This window comes from Pseudophryne corroboree, chromosome 7 (assembly GCF_028390025.1).
Source record: "Pseudophryne corroboree isolate aPseCor3 chromosome 7, aPseCor3.hap2, whole genome shotgun sequence".
Taxonomy (NCBI): Eukaryota; Metazoa; Chordata; class Amphibia; order Anura; family Myobatrachidae; genus Pseudophryne; species Pseudophryne corroboree.
Genome location: NC_086450.1, coordinates 438,385,496 through 438,405,354, shown reverse-complemented (window position 1 = coordinate 438,405,354; position 19,859 = coordinate 438,385,496). Strand labels below are relative to the sequence as shown.

The window sequence follows — 19,859 nt, the reverse complement described above, 5'->3', positions numbered from 1 at the left end:
GGGGGGAATTTATTTAGTGACTTTTTTTCATCCAGGCGGAAAACTGCACTTTTCGGCTGTTTATAGGTCGAATTTACATTCGACTTATTCAATACCGATACCGTTTTTTCGACTGGTCGAAAAAAACGGCACTGGCAAAAACCACATGGATTGGCGAATTCGCCGTCGATCTACATGTTTTGGCGAATTTGCGGGCGCATTCACCCGTTTTTGGGTCCATTTTCGCCCATGCCGATTCGTTCGCAAAAAAAAAAGAAAAGGCATGGGCAAAAAACGACTCAAAAATGGGCGAAAATGCCCACAATTGAATACACTTACATCGAATTAGTGAAGTTTTTTCGGCTAGCCGGAAAAACACAGCACTAAATGAATACCCCCCATAGTGAGAAGAAAGGGGAGGGGGAGGAGAAAGACAGCGGGATGGAAGAGAGAAGGAGGAGTAGAGAGGAGGAGGAGGAGTAGAGAGGAGGAGGAGGAGTAGAGAGGAGGAGGAGGAGGAGAAGAGAGGGGGGGAAGAGGAGGAGTATAGAGGATGGGAGGAGGAGAGAAGGGGGAGAGAGAGAGAAAGAGAGAGAGAGAGGAGGGGTGGGGAGAGAGAGGAGGAGAGAGAAGGGAGTAGAGAAGGAGGATTGAGGGGAGAGAGAGGAGGGGGGAGGAGGGGGGGGAGGAGGGGAGACAAATAAGAGTATAAACAATTGGCTTCTTTTAAATGAGCAAAACGTCTGTGGCAGCGTGAATCACCCTCACTGTAGTGCGGTTACATATAATGACAAAGCAAGATGGCAGCGTTTGGAACAGCGCACCAGCAGATAAAGGAGTTGAGGTGAGAACGTACCCTGCATAAGATGGAGTTGGTGGACTGTGGCAGCTAGTGTTGCAGAGCAGTTAAGGAACAAATGATTGCAATGAGATAAAAGGTCCGGAGAGGCGGCATATTTTAGGAGCCTTCCTAGCTGTGCACAGAAGGGGGTGAGGAAATACATTTCTAGTCGCACATTTGGGGAAAAGTTCTTTAAACTTCAAGAACTCAAAGTGTCGAATGTTACTGAAGTCATAAGGGAAGCCGAGACCAGCAAAGGGATTTTGGGGGAACAGCTGAAACAGTTTTATTCAATGAGAGGGGTGGTTGTAAGGTGGCATGAGATTGGACGTTTAATGTGACAAGTTACACATTAGCACAGCAGAAAATGGCATGAACCTTAATAAGTGCATATAGGTCTGTCAGTTATAAACGGGGTTCAATGAGGAGCAGAGACAGACTGCAGAAGTTGTACAGCACCAGAGAGTTACATGATAATTGGGCAGGCCCAGATCACCCAGTGCTGCGAGACCACACAATAAAGGTAGGTGAAGCATATAGGATGAGAGAGAACCAAGAGAGAGAAAATAACAGTGGGGACAAAACCTGGTACCCCGTTGGTGTTTTCTGGTGGTACGTTCGTGGCACCAGCTGAAAAATGATTGAATCGTGGATTCTTACTCGAGGTCATAATCTAGAGCGACATCTGAGGGCGGGCATTGGAGGGTCCTCTGTGGGGAGAGAGGGAAATCAGAGACCGTTAGAACACTCTGACGCAGAAAAAGGATAATACCTTGGTCAACATTATCCTGTCTAGGATCTCCCTACCCAGGATGAGCTGACGAGAGACTGAGGTTTGTCTTCCGATTTGGCCTGTCTTACGCCAGCATTACATCTCTGCACAGTATGTTGCTGCTCGTCCTGCCCCTCTGGCACGTCCCAGACGGCCCAGGTATAACAGACAGCGAGTATCAGTAAATTTCCAGAACTGGGATCTACTATGTGGAATGCTTAGAACTTTGTGAGCTTGTATGATAATCTGGGGCTCAACCATTGCCTTACATATACCAAATCACTTTTAAACCCCATCTGGGCAGCTCCCTTCTCTGTAAATTGTTTAGTAGTGCTCTACACAGTGACTGCATGAGTTGGCATCACATCCCAAATGTGGCGGAGTGGTAAGCAGTACCTACACACAGTACTGATGTTGTGAATTCAATTTCAGACAAGGGCACTATCTGTGTGGGGTTTGTATGTTCTCTTGTGTGCGAAGGTTTCCTCCCACACCCCAACAAAAATATACCAAAACTGTTAGGTTAATTGGATTTGCACACAAAAAAATAGCCCTAGTATGCGTGGGCACTTGTATGTTCAGGAATCTAGACGGTGAGCTCCAATGTGGCAGGGACCGATATCACTGACAAACATCCTCTGTGCAGCACTGGCGAACTGGTGGCGCTATTTCATTATGAAGTGAATTTTGTTTTTAGGAACTGGGGCACTAGTTCCGTTCCTAGTGATTTTACCCCTCTGATAAGTGTATTCTTATCATTATATATATATATATATATATATATATATATTACACACACACACACACACACACACACACACACACACACACACACACACACACACACACACACAACACACACATACATACACACAGACACTAGCTGGAGTACTCGGCGTTGCCCGGGATGTTAAGAATGTCTGTTTCCAAAAATAAATGTAAATATTAAACATACAGTATAAATAACATTGTAGATAGCTGAATATCTGTGCTTCGCTATGGTATGAGGATGGTAAATTGGAATGATAGTTGTTCGTTAATTTACGTTGGTTGGAGATCTAGTATATAGGCATATCTTGCTTCCCTGATGCACTTTGTGTAGTGGCCGAACCCCTTTTTGGTCCCCCCAAGGGACCCTGCTCTTCCCACTATACAACTCTCAGTCTGTGGCTTCCGGTTGCCTCCATTCCCCTCTGCACATCATGTCAGTGCCCCTGTGAAATTATCGATTTATTTACAGTTTCTTATATAGCGCAGCACACTATGTATCTCCTGATATACTCTGTGCTGCTGGGGGACCGTGCTACTTCCACTATATAACTGTCAGTGTGTGGGTTTGTGCTACCTGCATTTCCCTCCTCACATCATGTCACTGTCCCTGTCACATGATGCAGCCTGTCATCACTGACATATCATGCATGTCCTCATATAGTGTGTGCTGCTGGCCCAACCCCTAAGAGTGCTAGTGGTGTGTTACCCCCACAGTGTTTGTTCCCAGAGTGTAAGTCATATGTGTAGCAAATTTGTTGTAAATTGCTCCTGGCATTCCAGAGTTATGCTGTCTGCTGAAAAACTCTGTGCTGCTGCCTCATCCCTAGGGGTGTCTGACCCCCACAGTGTTTGTTCCCAGCTTCTAAGTCATATGTGTACCAAGTTTGTTGTAAATTGGTCCAGTCTTTCCACAGTTATGCTGTCTGCTGACATACTCTGTGCTGCTGTCCCACACCTAGGGGTTCTAGGGGTGTCATAACCCCCCATAGTGTTTGTTTCCAGAGTGTAAGTCATATGTGTACCAAGTTTGGTGTAAATTGCTCCTGGCATTCCAGAGTTATGCTGTCTGCTGAAATACTCAGTGCTGCTGCCTCACCCCTAGGGATGCTAGGAGTGTCTGACCCCATAGTGTTTGTTCCCAGATTGTAAGGCATATGTGTACCAAGTTTGTTGTAAATTGGTCCAGTCCTTCCACAGTTATGCTGTCTCCTGATATACTCTGTGCTGCTGCTGCCCACCCCCACACACCCCTAGGGGTGCTAGGGATTTCTAATTGCATAAGTTGCCTCTGCCGTGTTTTAATACGCTCGTATGTCATATTTCATGATCTTCGCTTGTAAACTGTGGATTTGGATAGAAAGACAGGAAGTATTTTCGTGTATATATATATATATATATATATTATATATATATATATATATATATATATACACACACACACACACACACACACACACACAGCTCAAAAAAAATAAAAATTTACTTACCGATAATTCTATTTCTCGTAGTCCGTAGTGGATGCTGGGGACTCCGTAAGGACCATGGGGAATCGCGGCTCCGCAGGAGACTGGGCACATCTAAAGAAAGCTTTAGGACTATCTGGTGTGCACTGGCTCCTCCCCCTATGACCCTCCTCCAAGCCTCAGTTAGGATACTGTGCCCGGACGAGCGTACACAATAAGGAAGGATTTTGAATCCCGGGTAAGACTCATACCAGCCACACCAATCACACTGTACAACTTGTGATCTGAACCCAGTTAACAGCATGATAACAGAGGAGCCTCTAGAAAAGATGGCTCACTACAGCAATAACCCGATTTTTTGGTAACAATAACTATGTACCAGTATTGCAGACAATCCGCACTTGGGATGGGCGCCCAGCATCCACTACGGACTACGAGAAATAGAATTATCGGTAAGTAAATTCTTATTTTCTCTAACGTCCTAAGTGGATGCTGGGAACTCCGTAAGGACCATGGGGATTATACCAAAGCTCCCAAACGGGCGGGAGAGTGCGGATGACTCTGCAGCACCAATTGAGAGAACTCCAGGTCCTCCTCAGCCAGGGTATCAATTTTGTAGAATTTTACAAACGTATTTGCTCCTGACCAAGTAGCTGCTCGGCAAAGTTGTAAAGCCGAGACCCCTCGGGCAGCCGCCCAAGATGAGCCCACCTTCCTTGTGGAGTGGGCATTTACAGATTTTTGGCTGTGGCAGGCCTGCCACAGAATGTGCAAGCTGAATTGTACTATAAATCCAACGAGCAATAGTCTGCTTAGAAGCAGGAGCACCCAGCTTGTTGGGTGCATACAGGATAAACAGCGAGTCAGATTTTCTGACTCCAGCCGTCCTGGAAACATATATTTTCAGGGCCCTGACAACGTCTAGCAACTTGGAGTCCTCCAAGTCCCTAGTAGCCGCAGGCACCACAATAGGTTGGTTCAGGTGAAACGCTGAAACCACCTTAGGGAGAAACTGAGGACGAGTCCTCAATTCCGCCCTGTCCGAATGGAAAATCAGATAAGGGCTTTTACAGGATAAAGCCGCCAATTCTGACACGCGCCTGGCCCAGGCCAGGGCCAACAGCATGACCACTTTCCATGTGAGATATTTTAACTCCACAGATTTAAGTGGTTCAAACCAATGTGACTTTTGGAACCCAAAAAACTACATTGAGATCCCAAAGTGCCACTGGAGGCACAAAAGGAGGCTGTATATGCAGTACCCCTTTTACAAACGTCTGAACTTCAGGGACTGAAGCTAGTTCTTTTTGGAAGAAAATTGACAGGGCCGAAATTTGAACCTTAATGGACCCCAATTTCAGGCCCATAGACACTCCTGTTTGCAGGAAATGTAGGAATCGACCCAGTTGAATTTCCTCCGTCGGGCCTTACTGGCCTCGCACCACGCAACATATTTTCGCCAAATGCGGTGATAATGTTTTGCGGTTACATCCTTCCTGGCTTTGATCAGGATAGGGATGACTTCATCCGGAATGCCTTTTTTTCCTTCAGGATCCGGCGTTCAACCGCCCTGCCGTCAAACGCAGCCGCGGTAAGTCTTGGAACAGAAAGGGTCCTTGTTGGAGCAGGTCCCTTCTTAGAGGTAGAGGCCATGGATCCTCCGTGAGCATCTCTTGAAGTTCCGGTTACCAAGTCCTTCTTGGCCAATCCGGAGCCACGAATATAGTGCTTACTCCTCTCCATCTTATCAATCTCAGTACCTTGAGTATGAGAGGCAGAGGAGGGAACACGTACACTGACTGGTACACCCACGGTGTTACCAGAGCGTCTACAGCTATTGCCTGCGGGTCCCTTGACCTGGCGCAATACCTGTCGAGTTTTTCCCAACGGTTTATAATCATGTGGAAGACTTCTGGGTGAAGTCCCCACTCTCCCGGGTGGAGGTCGTGCTGAGGAAGTCTGCTTCCCAGTTGTCCACTCCCGGAATGAATACTGCTGACAGTGCTATCACATGATTTTCCGCCCAGCGAAGAATCCTTGCAGCTTCTGCCATTGCCCTCCTGCTTCTTGTGCCACCCAGTCTGTTTACGTGGGTGACTGCCGTGATGTTGTCCGACTGGATCAACACCGGCTGACCTTGAAGCAGAGGTCTTGCTAAGCTTAGAGCCTTGTAAATGGCCCTTAGCTTCAGGATATTTATGTGAAGTGATGTCTCCAGGCTTGACCATAAGCCCTGGATATTCCTTCCGTGTGTGACTGCTCCCCAGCCTCGCAGGCTGGCATCCGTGGTCACCAGGACCCAGTCCTGAATGCCGAATCTGCGGCCCTCTAGAAGATGAGCACTCTGCAACCACCACAGGAGGCACACCCTTGTCCTTGGTGACAGGGTTATCCGCTGATGCATCTGAAGATGCGACCCGGACCATTTGTCCAGCAGGTCCCACTGGAAAGTTCTTGCGTGGAATCTGCCGAATGGGATTGCTTCGTAGGAAGCCACCATTTTACCCAGAACCCTTGTGCATTGATGCACTGAGACTTGGCTCGGTTTTAGGAGGTTCCTGACTAGCTCGGATAACTCCCTGTCTTTCCCCTCCGGGAGAAACACCTTTTTCTGGACTGTGTCCAGGATCATCCCTAGGAACCGAAGACAAGTCGTCGGAACCAGCTGCGATTTTGGAATATTGAGAATCCAATCGTGCTGCCGCAACACTACCTGAGATAGTGCTACACCGACCTCCAACTGTTCCCTGGATCTTACCCTTATCAGGGAATCGTCCAAGTAAGGGATAACTAAAATTCCCTTCCTTCGAAGGAATATCATCATTTCGGCCATTACCTTGGTAAAGACCCGGGGTGCCGTGGACCATCCATACGGCAGCGTCTGAACTGATAGTGACAGTTCTGTACCATAAACCTGAGGTACCCTTGGTGAGAAGGGTAAATTTTGACATGAAGGTAAGCATCCTTGATGTCCCGAGACATCATGTAGTCCCCTTCTTCCAGGTTCGCAATCACTGCTCTGAGTGACTCAATCTTGAATTTGAACCTCTGTATGTAAGTGTTCAAAGATTTTAGATTTAGAATCGGTCTCACCGAGCCGTCCGGCTTCGGTACCACAACAGTATGGAATAATACCCCGTTCCCTGTTGCAGGAGGGGTACCTTGATTATCACCTGCTGGGAATACAGCTTGTGAATGGCTTACAAAACTGTCTCCCTGTCAGAAGGAGACATCGGTAAAGCCGACTTTAGGAAAACGGCGAGGGGGACACGTCTCGAATTCTAATTTGTACCCCTGAGATATCACCTGAAGGATCCAGGGGTCTACTTGCGAGTGAGCCCACTGCGCGCTGAAATTCATTGAGACGGGCCCCCCACCGTGCCTGATTCTGCTTGTAAAGCCCCAGCGTCATACTGAGGGCTTGGCAGAGGCGGGAGAGGGTTTCTGTTCCTGGGAACTGGCTGATTTCTGCAGCCTTTTTCCTCTCCCTCTGTCACGGGGCAGAAATGAGGAACATTTTGCCCGCTTGTCCACGAAAAGACTGCGCCTGATAATACGGCGTCTTCTCATGTTGAGAGGCGACCTGGGGTACAAACGTGGATTTCCCAGCTGTTGCCGTGGCCACCAGGTCTGAAAGACCGACCCCAAATAACTCCTCCCCTTATTAAGGCAATACTTCCAAATGCCGTTTGGAATACGCATCACCTGACCACTGACGTGTCCATAACCCTCTACTGGTAGAAATGGACAACGCACTTAGACTTGATGCCAGTCGGCAAATATTCCGCTGTGCATCACGCATATATATAAATGCATCTTTTAAATGCTCTATAGGCAAAAATATACTGTCCCTATCTAGGGTATCAATATTTTCAGTCAGGGAATCCGACCACGCCAACCCAGCACTGCACATCCAGGCTGAGGCGATTGCTGGTCGCAGTATAACACCAGTATGTGTGTAAATACATTTTAGGATACCCTCCTGCTTTCTATCAGCAGGATCCTTAAGGGCGGCCATCTCAGAAGAGGGTAGAGCCCTTACAAGCGTGTGAGCGCTTTATCCACCCTAGGGGGTGTTTCCCAACGCACCCTAACCTCTGGCGGGAAAGGATATAATGCCAATAACATTTTAGAAATTATCAGTTGTTATCGGGGGAAAACCACGCATCATCACACACCTCATTTAATTTCTCAGATTCAGGAAAACTACAGGTAGTTTTTCCTCACCGAACATAATACCCCTTTTTGGTGGTACTCGTATTATCAGAAATGTGTAAAACATTTTTCATTGCCTCAATCATGTAACGTGTGGCCCTACTAGAAGTCACATTTGTCTCTTCACCGTCGACACTGGAGTCAGTATCCGTGTCGGCGTCTATATCTGCCATCTGAGGTAACGGGCGCTTTAGAGCCCCTGACGGCCTATGAGACGTCTGGACAGGCACAAGCTGAGTAGCCGGCTGTCTCATGTCAACCACTGTCTTTTATACAGAGCTGACACTGTCACGTAATTCCTTCCAACAGTTCATCCACTCAGGTGTCGACCCCCTAGGGGGTGACATCACTATTACAGGCAATCTGCTCCGTCTCCACATCATTTTTCTCCTCATACATGTCGACACAAACGTACCGACATACAGCACACACACAGGGAATGCTCTGATAGAGGACAGGACCCCACTAGCCCTTTGGGGAGACAGAGGGAGAGTTTGCCAGCACACACCCAAGCGCTATATATATACAGGGATAACCTTATATAAGTGTTTTTCCCCTTATAGCTGCTGTATTGTTAATACTGCGCCTAATTAGTGCCCCCCTCTCTTTTTTAACCCTTTCTGTAGTGTAGTGACTGCAGGGGAGAGCCAGGGGAGCTTCCCTCCAACTGAGCTGTGAGGGAAAATGGCGCCAGTGTGCTGAGGAGATAGGCACCGCCCCTTTTTCGCTGACTTTTCTCCTGCTTTTTTATGGATTCTGGCAGGGGTTAAAATTCATCCATATAGCCCTGGGGGCTATATGTGATGTATTTTCGCCAGCCAAGGTGTTTTTATTGCTGCTCAGGGCGCCCCCCCTAGCGCCCTGCACCCTCAGTGACCGAAGTGTGAAGTGTGCTGAGGAGCAATGGCGCACAGCTGCAGTGCTGTGCGCTACCTTGGTGAAGACAGGATGTCTTCTGCCGCCGATTTTCCGGACCTCTTCTGTCTTCTGGCTCTGTAAGGGGGCCGGCGGCGCGGCTCTGGGACCCATCCATGGCTGGGCCTGTGATCGTCCCTCTGGAGCTAATGTCCAGTAGCCTAAGAAGCCCAATCCACTCTGCACGCAGGTGAGTTCGCTTCTTCTCCCCTTAGTCCCTCGATGCAGTGAGCCTGTTGCCAGCAGGTCTCACTGAAAATAAAAAACCTAAACTAAAACTTTCACTAAGAAGCTCAGGAGAGCCCCTAGTGTGCACCCTTCTCGTTCGGGCACAGAGATCTAACTGAGTCTTGGAGGAGGGTCATAGGGGGAGGAGCCAGTGCACACCAGATAGTCCTAAAGCTTTCTTTAGATGTGCCCAGTCTCCTGCGGAGCCGCTATTCCCCATGGTCCTTACGGAGTCCCCAGCATCCACTTAGGACGTTAGAGAAACAAAGGGAACACTTATACAACACAATGTAACTCCAAGTCAATCACACCTCTGTGAAATCAAACTGTCTACTTAGGAAGCAACACTGATTGACAATCAATTTCACATGCTGTTGTGCAAATGGAATAGACAACAGGTGGAAATTATAGGCAATTAGCAAGACACCCCCAATAAAGGAGTTGTTCTGCAGGTGGTGACCACAGACCACTTCTCAGCTCCTATGCTTTCTAGCTGATGTTTTGGTCACTTTTGAAAGTTGGCGGTGCTTTCACTCTAGTGGTAGCATGAGACGGAGTCTACAACCCACACAAGTGGCTCAGGTAGTGCAGCTCATCCAGGATGGCACAACAATGCGAGCTGTGACAAGAAGGTTTGCTGTGTCTGTCAGCGTAGTGTCCAGAGCATGGAGGCGCTTCCAGGAGACAGGCCAGTACATCAGGAGACGTGGAGGAGGCCGTAGGAGGGCAACAACCCAGCAGCAGGACCGCTACCTCCGCCTTTGTGCAAGGAGTAACAGGAGGAGCGCTGCCAGAGCCCTGCAAAATGACCTCCAGCAAGCCACAAATGTGCATGTGTCTACTCAAACGATCAGAAACAGACTCCATGAGGGTGGTATGAGGGCTCGATGTCCACAGGTGGGGGTTGTGCTTACAGCCCTACACCGTGCAGGACGTTTGGCATTTGCCAGAGAACACCAAGATTGGCAAATTCGCCACTGGCGCCCTGTGCTCTTCACAGATGAAAGCAGGTTCTCACTGAGCACATGTGACAGACGTGACAGAGTCTGGAGTCGCCAAGGAGAACGTTCTGCTACCTGCAACATCCTCCAGCATGACCAGTTTGGCAGTGGGTCAGTAATGGTGTGGGGTGGCATTTCTTTGGGGGGCCGCACAGCCCTCCATGTGCTCGCCAGAGGTAGCCTGACTGTCATTAGGTACCGAGATGAGATCCTCAGACCCCTTGTGAGACCATATGCTGGTGCGATTAGCCCTGGGTTCCTCCTAATGCAAGACAATGCTAGACCTCATGTGGCTGGAGTGTGTCAGCAGTTCCTGCAAGACAAAGGCATTGATGCTATGGACTGGCCCGCCCGTTCCCCAGACCTGAATCCAATTGAGCACATCTGGGACATCATGTCTCGCTCCATCCACCAACGCCACGTTGCACCACAGACTGTCCAGGAGTTAGCGGATGCTTTAGTCCAGGTCTGGGAGGAGATCCCTCAGGAGACCATCTGCCACCTCATCAGGAGCATGCCCAGGCGTTGTAGGGAGGTCATACAGGCACGTGGAGGCCACACACACTACTGAGCCTCATTTTGACTTGCTTTAAGGACATTACATCAAAGTTGGATCAGCCTGTAGTGTGTTTTTCCACTTTAATTTTGAGTATGACTCCAAATCCAGACCTCCATGGGTTAATAAATGTGATTTCCATTGATAATTTTTGTGTGATTTTGTTGTCAGCACATTCAACTATGTAAAGAACAAAGTATTTAATAAGAATATTTCATTCATTCAGATCTCACCTCCTGATGAGGTGGCAGATGGTCTCCTGAGGGATCTCCTCCCAGACCTGGACTAAAGCATCCGCTAACTCCTGGACAGTCTGTGGTGCAACGTGGCGTTGGTGGATGGAGCGAGACATGATGTCCCAGATGTGCTCAATTGGATTCAGGTCTGGGGAACGGGCGGGCGAGTCCATAGCATCAATGCCTTTGTCTTGCAGGAACTGCTGACACACTCCAGCCACATGAGGTCTAGCATTGTCTTGCATTAGGAGGAACCCAGGGCTAACCGCACCAGCATATGGTCTCACAAGGGGTCTGAGGATCTCATCTCGGTACCTAATGGCAGTCAGGCTACCTCTGGCGAGCACATGGAGGGCTGTGCGGCCCCCCAAAGAAATGCCACCCCACACCATTACTGACCCACTGCCAAACCGGTCATGCTGGAGGATGTTGCAGGTAGCAGAACGTTCTCCTTGGCGACTCCAGACTCTGTCACGTCTGTCACATGTGCTCAGTGAGAACCTGCTTTCATCTGTGAAGAGCACAGGGCGCCAGTGGCGAATTTGCCAATCTTGGTGTTCTCTGGCAAATGCCAAACGTCCTGCACGGTGTTGGGCTGTAAGCACAACCCCCACCTGTGGACATCGAGCCCTCATACCACCCTCATGGAGTCTGTTTCTGATCGTTTGAGTAGACACATGCACATTTGTGGCTTGCTGGAGGTCATTTTGCAGGGCTCTGGCAGCGCTCCTCCTGTTCCTCCTCGCACAAAGGCGGAGGTAGCGGTCCTGCTGCTGGGTTGTTGCCCTCCTACGGCCTCCTCCACGTCTGCTGATGTACTGGCCTGTCTCCTGGAAGCGCCTCCATGCTCTGGACACTACGCTGACAGACACAGCAAACCTTCTTGCCACAGCTCGCATTGATGTGCCATCCTGGATGAGCTGCACTACCTGAGCCACTTGTGTGGGTTGTAGACTCCGTCTCTTGCTACCACTAGAGTGAAAGCACCGCCAGCTTTCAAAAGTGACCAAAACATCAGCCAGAAAGCATAGGAGCTGCAAAGTGGTCTGTGGTCACCACCTGCAGAACAACTCCTTTATTGGGGGTGTCTTGCTAATTGCCTATAATTTCCACCTGTTGTCTATTCCATTTGCACAACAGCATGTGAAATTGATTGTCAATCAGTGTTGCTTCCTAAGTGGACAGTTTGATTTCACAGAAGTGTGATTGACTTGGAGTTACATTGTGTTGTTTAAGTGTTCCCTTTATTTTTTTGAGCAGTGTATATATGGCGGTACACAAGTAAGTGTACAGGGTGGCCATTTGAGCTCTCTCTCTAATTGTGATTTATGAGAGACTGTAGTTAATACGGAGCAGGAGGAGGCACCAGCGGGCTGCGGAGCAGCACAGTCAGTGTAAATAACCCTGCAGCTTGATTTTATTAACCACTCTTGGAGGGAATCCACATGGAGACAGCAGTAACAAACAAAAGCAGTTTCCATGACATAGCCGAAGACCATATGCTAGGATTTCCTCAGAAGTGGAACACATGGCTATCTCACGTACTATAGAACACACACAGAGCGAAATGTAGATTCACCAAATGTAAAGACTTCATAAAACGCCAAGCAGTACCCAGGCCCGAAACCCCTCTGTCTATGGATTAGTATTGTGCTCAATGCAGATGTCCTATTACAGGACTTTGGGAAGGACTGGTAGCGTTCAGGAAGGACCTATCACGTGAGCGATCCCGGTATAGGTCAAAGCACAGTACTACTTAATGTGGGGAAAAACCCTTTTTTCAGTCCTTTAACGGCAAGAATATAGTAAAGTGAAGCACACTGATATGATGGAACAGTGAAGTGAGGGTGCTGCAATGCTGCCACCCATGGATACTCTGGTCGGTGTCAGGACAGTAATAGGAACAAAATGGCCTCCTCGCAATATTGTAAAGGGGCACTTTCACCTCAGAAAACGAACACTACAGAAAGTGGATTTGATTTATAGGGGTATCAGCAGCCCCCTTTATGTAATTTGGAGCACTGTAGGATTTCCCTTTACCCCTTCAGCTCTGATTGGCTGGCGGCCGGCGCTACATTTGAAATGCTGTCGCATTCAGCGTGTCCATGGCTGCCGCCCGCCTAATAGTGAGTAGTATTACTTAAACCCACCCTTCCTCACTGCAGTGCTCTCTACAGCCTCCCTCCCGTGACGTTACCTACGCCAACCTTCCCACGCCGCTCCCTACAGCCTCCCTGCTCCCTACACCCTTCTCCACTGCCCTCCACTGATCCCTACTGCAATCCCAGGATCCTGGAAATCCCGGGATTGAGCGGTTTTCAATCCCGAATCCCGGGATTGAAAAAACGGCCCGGGATTGGCCTCCCTAACTGCGCCCGAGGTAATGCAGTACTATCGCCTCGCTGAGACGTCCAGAAACCACCAAATGTAAAAACTTGTCAAAACCAGTCATAGATTACGGTGTAAATGAGTGGAAACAATTAATAAGAATTTACTTACCGATAATTCTATTTCTCATAGTCCGTAGTGGATGCTGGGGACCCCGTAAGGACCATGGGGAATAGCGGCTCCGCAGGAGACTGGGCACATCTAAAGAAAGCTTTAGGACTACCTGGTGTGCACTGGCTCCTCCCCCTATGACCCTCCTCCAAGCCTCAGTTAGGATACTGGCCCTCATTCCGAGTTGATCGGTCGCAAGGCGAATTTAGCAGAGTTACACACGCTAAGCCGCCGCCTACTGGGAGTGAATCTTAGCTTCTTAAAATTGCGACCGATGTATTCGCAATATTGCGATTACTAACTACTTAGCAGTTTCAGAGTAGCTCCAGACTTACTCTGCCTGTGCGATCAGTTCAGTGCTTGTCGTTCCTGGTTGACGTCACAAACACACCCAGCGTTCGCCCAGGCACTCCCACCGTTTCCCCGGCCACTCCTGCGTTTTTTCCGGAAACGGTAGCGTTTTCAGCCACACGCCCCTGAAACGCCGTGTTTCCGCCCAGTAACACCCATTTCCTGTCAATCACATTACGATCGCCGGAGCGATGAAAAAGCCGTGAGTAAAATTACTTTCTACATAGTAAAGTTACTTGGCGCAGTCGCAGTGCGAACATTGCGCATGCGTACTAAGCGGATTTTCACTGCGATGCGATGAAAAATACCGAGCGAACAACTCGGAATGAGGGCCACTGTGCCCGGACGAGCGTACACAATAAGGAAGGATTTTGAATCCCGGGTAAGACTCATACCAGCCACACCAATCACACCGTACAACCTGTGATCTGAACCCAGTTAACAGCATGATAACAGAGGAGCCTCTGAAAAGATGGCTCACAACAATAATAACCCGATTTTTGTAACAATAACTATGTACAAGTATTGCAGACAATCCGCACTTGGGATGGGCGCCCAGCATCCACTACGGACTATGAGAAATAGAATTATCGGTAAGTAAATTCTTATTTTTTCTAACGTCCTAAGTGGATGCTGGGGACCCCGTAAGGACCATGGGGATTATACCAAAGCTCCCAAACGGGCGGGAGAGTGCGGATGACTCTGCAGCACCAAATGAGAGAACTCCAGGTCCTCCTCAGCCAGGATATCAATTTTGTAGAATTTTACAAACGTATTTGCTCCTGACCAAGTAGCTGCTCGGCAAAGTTGTAAAGCCGAGACCCCTCGGGCAACCGCCCAAGATGAGCCCACCTTCCTTGTGGAGTGGGCATTTACAGATTTTTGGCTGTGGCAGGCTTGCCACAGAATGTGCAAGCTGAATTGTACTACAAATCCAACGAGCAATAGTCTGCTTAGAAGCAGGAGCACCCAGCTTGTTGGGTGCACACAGGATAAACAGCGAGTCAGATTTCCTGACTCCAGCCGTCCTGGAAACATATATTTTCAGGGCACTGACAACGTCTAGCAACTTGGAGGCCTCCAAGTCCCTAGTAGCCGCAGGCACCACCAATAGGTTGGTTCAGGTGAGACGCTGAAACCACTGAGTCCTCAATTCCGCCCTGTCCGAATGGAAAATCAGATAAGGGCTTTTTCAGGATAAAGCCGCCAATTCTGACACGCGCCTGGCCCAGGCCAGGGCCAACAGCATGACCACTTTCCATGTGAGATATTTTAACTCCACAGATTTAAGTGGTTCAAACCAATGTGACTTTTGGAACCCAAAACTACATTGAGATCCCAAAGTGCCACTGGAGGCACAAAAGGAGGCTGTATATGCAGTACCCCTTTTACAAACGTCTGAACTTCAGGGACTGAAGCTAGTTCTTTTTGGAAGAAAATTGACAGGGCCGAAATTTGAACCTTAATGGACCCCAATTTCAGGCCCATAGACACTCCTGTTTGCAGGAAATGTAGGAATCGACCCAGTTGAATTTCCTCCGTCGGGCCTTACTGGCCTCGCACCACGCAACATATTTTCGCCAATTGCGGTGATAATGTTTTTGCGGTTACATCCTTCCTGGCTTTGATCAGGATAGGGATGACTTCATCCGGAATGCCTTTTTTCCTTCAAGATCCGGCGTTCAACCGCCATGCCGTCAAACGCAGCCGCGGTAAGTCTTGGAACAGACAGGGTCCTTGCTGGAGCAGGTCCCTTCTTAGAGGTAGAGGCCACGGATCCTCCGTGAGCATCTCTTGAAGTTCCGGTTACCAAGTCCTTCTTGGCCAATCCGGAACCACGAATATAGTGCTTACTCCTCTCCATCTTATCAATCTCAGTACCTTGGGTATGAGAGGCAGAGGAGGGAACACATACCCTGACTGGTACACCCACGGTGTTACCAGAGCGTCTACAGCTTATTGCCTGAGGGTCCCTGGACCTGGCGCAATACCTGTTGAGTTTTTAATCATGTGGAAGACTTCTGGGTGAAGTCCCCACTCTCCCGGGTGGAGGTCGTGCTGAGGAAGTCTGCTTCCCAGTTGTCCACTCCCGGAATGAATACTGCTGACAGTGCTATCACATGATTTTCCGCCCAGCGAAGAATCCTTGCAGCTTCTGCCATTGCCCTCCTGCTTCTTGTGCCACCCTGTCTGTTTACGTGGGTGACTGCCGTGATGTTGTCCGACTGGATCAACACCGGCTGACCTTGAAGCAGAGGTCTTGCTAAGCTTAGAGCATTGTAAATGTCCCTTAGCTTCAGGATATTTATGTGAAGTGATGTCTCCAGGCTTGACCATAAGCCCTGGATATTCCTTCCCTGTGTGACTGCTCCCCAGCCTCGCAGGCTGGCATCCGTGGTCACCAGGACCCAGTCCTGAATGCCTAATCTGCGGCCCTCTAGAAGATGAGCACTCTGCAACCACCACAGGAGGGACACCCTTGTCCTTGGTGACAAGGTTATCCGCTGATGCATCTGAAGATGCGATCCGGACCATTTGTCCAGCAGGTCCCACTGGAAAGTTCTTGCGTGGAATCTGCCGAATGGGATTGCTTCGTAGGAAGCCACCATTTTACCCAGAACCCTTGTGCATTGATGCACTGAGACTTGGCTCGGTTTTAGGAGGTTCCTGACTAGCTCGGATAACTCCCTGGCTTTCTCCTCCGGGAGAAACACCTTTTTCTGGACTGTGTCCAGGATCATCCCTAGGAACAGAAGACACGTCGTCGGAACCAGGTGCGATTTTTGAATATTGAGAATCCAATCGTGCTGCCGCAACACTACCTGAGATAGTGCTACACCGACCTCCAACTGTTCCCTGGATCTTACCCTTATCAGGGAATTGTCCAAGGAAGGGATAACTAAAATTCACTTCCTTCGAAGGAATATCATCATTTCGGCCATTACCTTGGTAAAGACCCGGGGTGCCGTGTACCATCCATACGGCAGCGTCTGAACTGATAGTGACAGTTCTGTACCATAAACCTGAGGTACCCTTGGTGAGAAGGGTAAATTTTGACATGAAAGTAAGCATCCTTGATGTCCCGAGACATCATGTAGTCCCCTTCTTCCAGGTTCGCAATCACTGCTCTGAGTGACTCAATCTTGAATTTGAACCTCTGTACGTAAGTGTTCAAAGATTTTAGATTTAGAATCGGTCTCACCGAGCCGTCCGGCTTCGGTACCACAACAGTGTGGAATAATACCCCGTTCCCTGTTGCAGGAGGGGTATCTTGATTATCACCTGCTGGGAATACAGCTTGTGAATGGCTTCCAAAACTGTCTCCCTGTCAGAAGGAGACATCGGTAAAGCCGACTTTAGGAAACAGCGAGGGGGAGACGTCTCGAATTCTAATTTGTACCCCTGAGATATCACCTGAAGGATCCAGGGGTCTAATTGCGAGTGAGCCCACTGCGCGCTGAAATTCATTGAGACGGGCCCCCCACCGTGCCTGATTCTGCTTGTAAAGCCCCAGCGTATACTGAGGGCTTGGCAGAGGCGGGAGAGGGTTTCTGTTCCTGGGAACTGGCTGATTTCTGCAGCCTTTTTCCTCTCCCTCTGTCACGGGGCAGAAATGAGGAACCTTTTGCCCGCTTGTCCACGAAAAGACTGCGCCTGATAATACGGCGTCTTCTCATGTTGAGAGGCGACCTGGGGTACAAACGTGGAATTCCCAGCTGTTGCCGTGGCCACCAGGTCTGAAAGACCGACCCCAAATAACTCCTCCCTTAATAAAGCAATACTTCCAAATGCCGTTTGGAATACGCATCACCTGACCACTGACGTGTCCATAACCCTCTACTGGTAGAAATGGACAACGCGCTTAGACTTGATGCCAGTCGGCAAATATTCCGCTGTGCATCACGCATATATAAAAATGCATCTTTTAAATGCTCTATAGGCAAAAATATACTGTCCCTATCTAGGGTATCAATATTTTCAGTCAGGGAATCCGACCACGCCAACCCAGCACTGCACATCCAGGCTGAGGCGATTGCTGGTCGCAGTATAACACCAGTATGTGTGTAAATACCTTTTAGGATACCCTCCTGCTTTCTATCAGCAGGATCCTTAAGGGCGGCCATCTCAGGCGAAGGTAGAGCCCTTACAAGCGTGTGAGCGCTTTATCCCCCCTAGGGGGTGTTTCCCAACGCACCCTAACCTCTGGCGGGAAAGGATATAATGCCAATAACATTTTAGAAATTATCCGTTGTTATCGGGGGAAACCCACGCATCATCACACACCTCATTTAATTTCTCAGATTCAGGAAAACTACAGGTAGTTTTTCCTCACCGAACATAATACCCCTTTTTTGGTGGTACTCGTATTATCAGAAATGTGTAAAACATTTTTCATTGCCTCAATCATGTAACGTGTGGCCCTACTGGAAGTCACATTCGTCTCTTCACCGTCGACACTGGAGTCAGTATCCGTGTCGGCGTCTATATCTGCCATCTGAGGTAACGGGCGCTTTAGAGCCCCTGACGGCCTATGAGACGTCTGGACAGGCACAAGCTGAGTAGCCGGCTGTCTCATGTCAACCACTGTCTTTTATACAGAGCTGACACTGTCACGTAATTCCTTCCAACAGTTCATCCACTCAGGTGTCGACCCCCTAGGGGGTGACATCACTATTACAGGCAATCTGCTCCGTCTCCACATCATTTTTCTCCTCATACATGTCGACACAAACGTACCGACATACAGCACACACACAGGGAATGCTCTGATAGAGGACAGGACCCCACTAGCCCTTTGGGGAGACAGAGGGAGAGTTTGCCAGCACACACCAGAGCGCTATATATATATATATATATACAGGGATAACCTTATATAAGTGTTTTTCCCCTTATAGCTGCTGTATAGTTAATACTGCACCTAATTAGTGCCCCCCTCTCTTTTTTTAACCCTTTCTGTAGTGTAGTGACTGCAGGGGAGAGCCAGGGAGCTTCCCTCCAACGGAGCTGTGAGGGAAAATGGCGCCAGTGTGCTGAGGAGATAGGCTCCGCCCCTTTTTCGCGGACTTTTCTCCTGCTTTTTTATGGATTCTGGCAGCGGTTAAATGCATCCATATAGCCCAGGAGCTATATGTGATGCATTTTTTTGCCATCCAAGGTGTTTTTATTGCGTCTCAGGGCGCCCCCCCCCAGCGCCCTGCACCCTCAGTGACCGGAGTGTGAAGTGTGCTGAGAGCAATGGCGCACAGCTGCAGTGCTGTGCGCTACCTTGTTGAAGACAGGACGTCTTCTGCCGCCGATTTTCCGGACCTCTTCTGCCTTCTGGCTCTGTAAGGGGGCCGGCGGCGCGGCTCTGGGACCCATCCAAGCTGGGCCTGTGATCGTCCCTCTGGAGCTAATGTCCAGTAGCCTAAGAAGCCCAATCCACTCTGCACGCAGGTGAGTTCGCTTCTTCTCCCCTTAGTCCCTCGATGCAGTGAGCCTGTTGCCAGCAGGTCTCACTGAAAATAAAAAACCTAATCTAAAACTTTCACTAAGAAGCTCAGGAGAGCCCCTAGTGTGCACCCTTCTCGTTCGGGCACAGAGATCTAACTGAGGCTTGGAGGAGGGTCATAGGGGGAGGAGCCAGTGCACACCAGATAGTCCTAAAGCTTTCTTTAGATGTGCCCAGTCTCCTGCGGAGCCGCTATTCCCCATGGTCCTTACGGAGTCCCCAGCATCCACATAGGACGTTAGAGAAAATATATTTTTGTAAGACTTTCTGTGGTACTCTAAATTGGAAGCTGGCTGCACCATACCTCCCAACTGTCCCGATTTTGGGGGTACAGTCCTGCGATTAGGTCCTAGTTGCAGTAGGTTGTGAGGTATATCCACAAAAATAGTGAAAAAGCTTACCAGGGTGTGGCCACACCCACACATGGGTATATGTTCAAGATCCCGGCAGTCGGAAAACCGACGCCCGTCAAAACATTGACGCCAGAATCCCAAACAGGTCAACATTAGCGCCGGAATCCCAACAGCCAGAATCCAAACAG

At 49.1% G+C, this 19,859-nt stretch overlaps 1 protein-coding gene across 7 annotated transcripts in view; it reads right to left on the bottom strand.

The window, feature by feature from the left end:
- Nucleotides 1-19,859, bottom strand: part of TRAF7 (TNF receptor associated factor 7) — a 130,331-nt gene that overhangs the window by 73,504 nt on the left and 36,968 nt on the right. For 2 of the 7 annotated variants that reach the window (XM_063934901.1, XM_063934902.1), the window contains exon 2: nt 1,413-1,530. The exons of 2 other annotated variants lie outside the window; for them this stretch is intronic. In XM_063934901.1, coding sequence (XP_063790971.1) covers nt 1,413-1,490 — 78 coding nt within the window. In that variant the 5' untranslated portion in view covers nt 1,491-1,530. Of the gene's footprint in view, nt 1-1,405; nt 1,531-19,859 lie in introns of those variants that run through there. 3 more of the 7 variants (XM_063934903.1, XM_063934904.1, XM_063934906.1) reach the window with 2 other exon arrangements.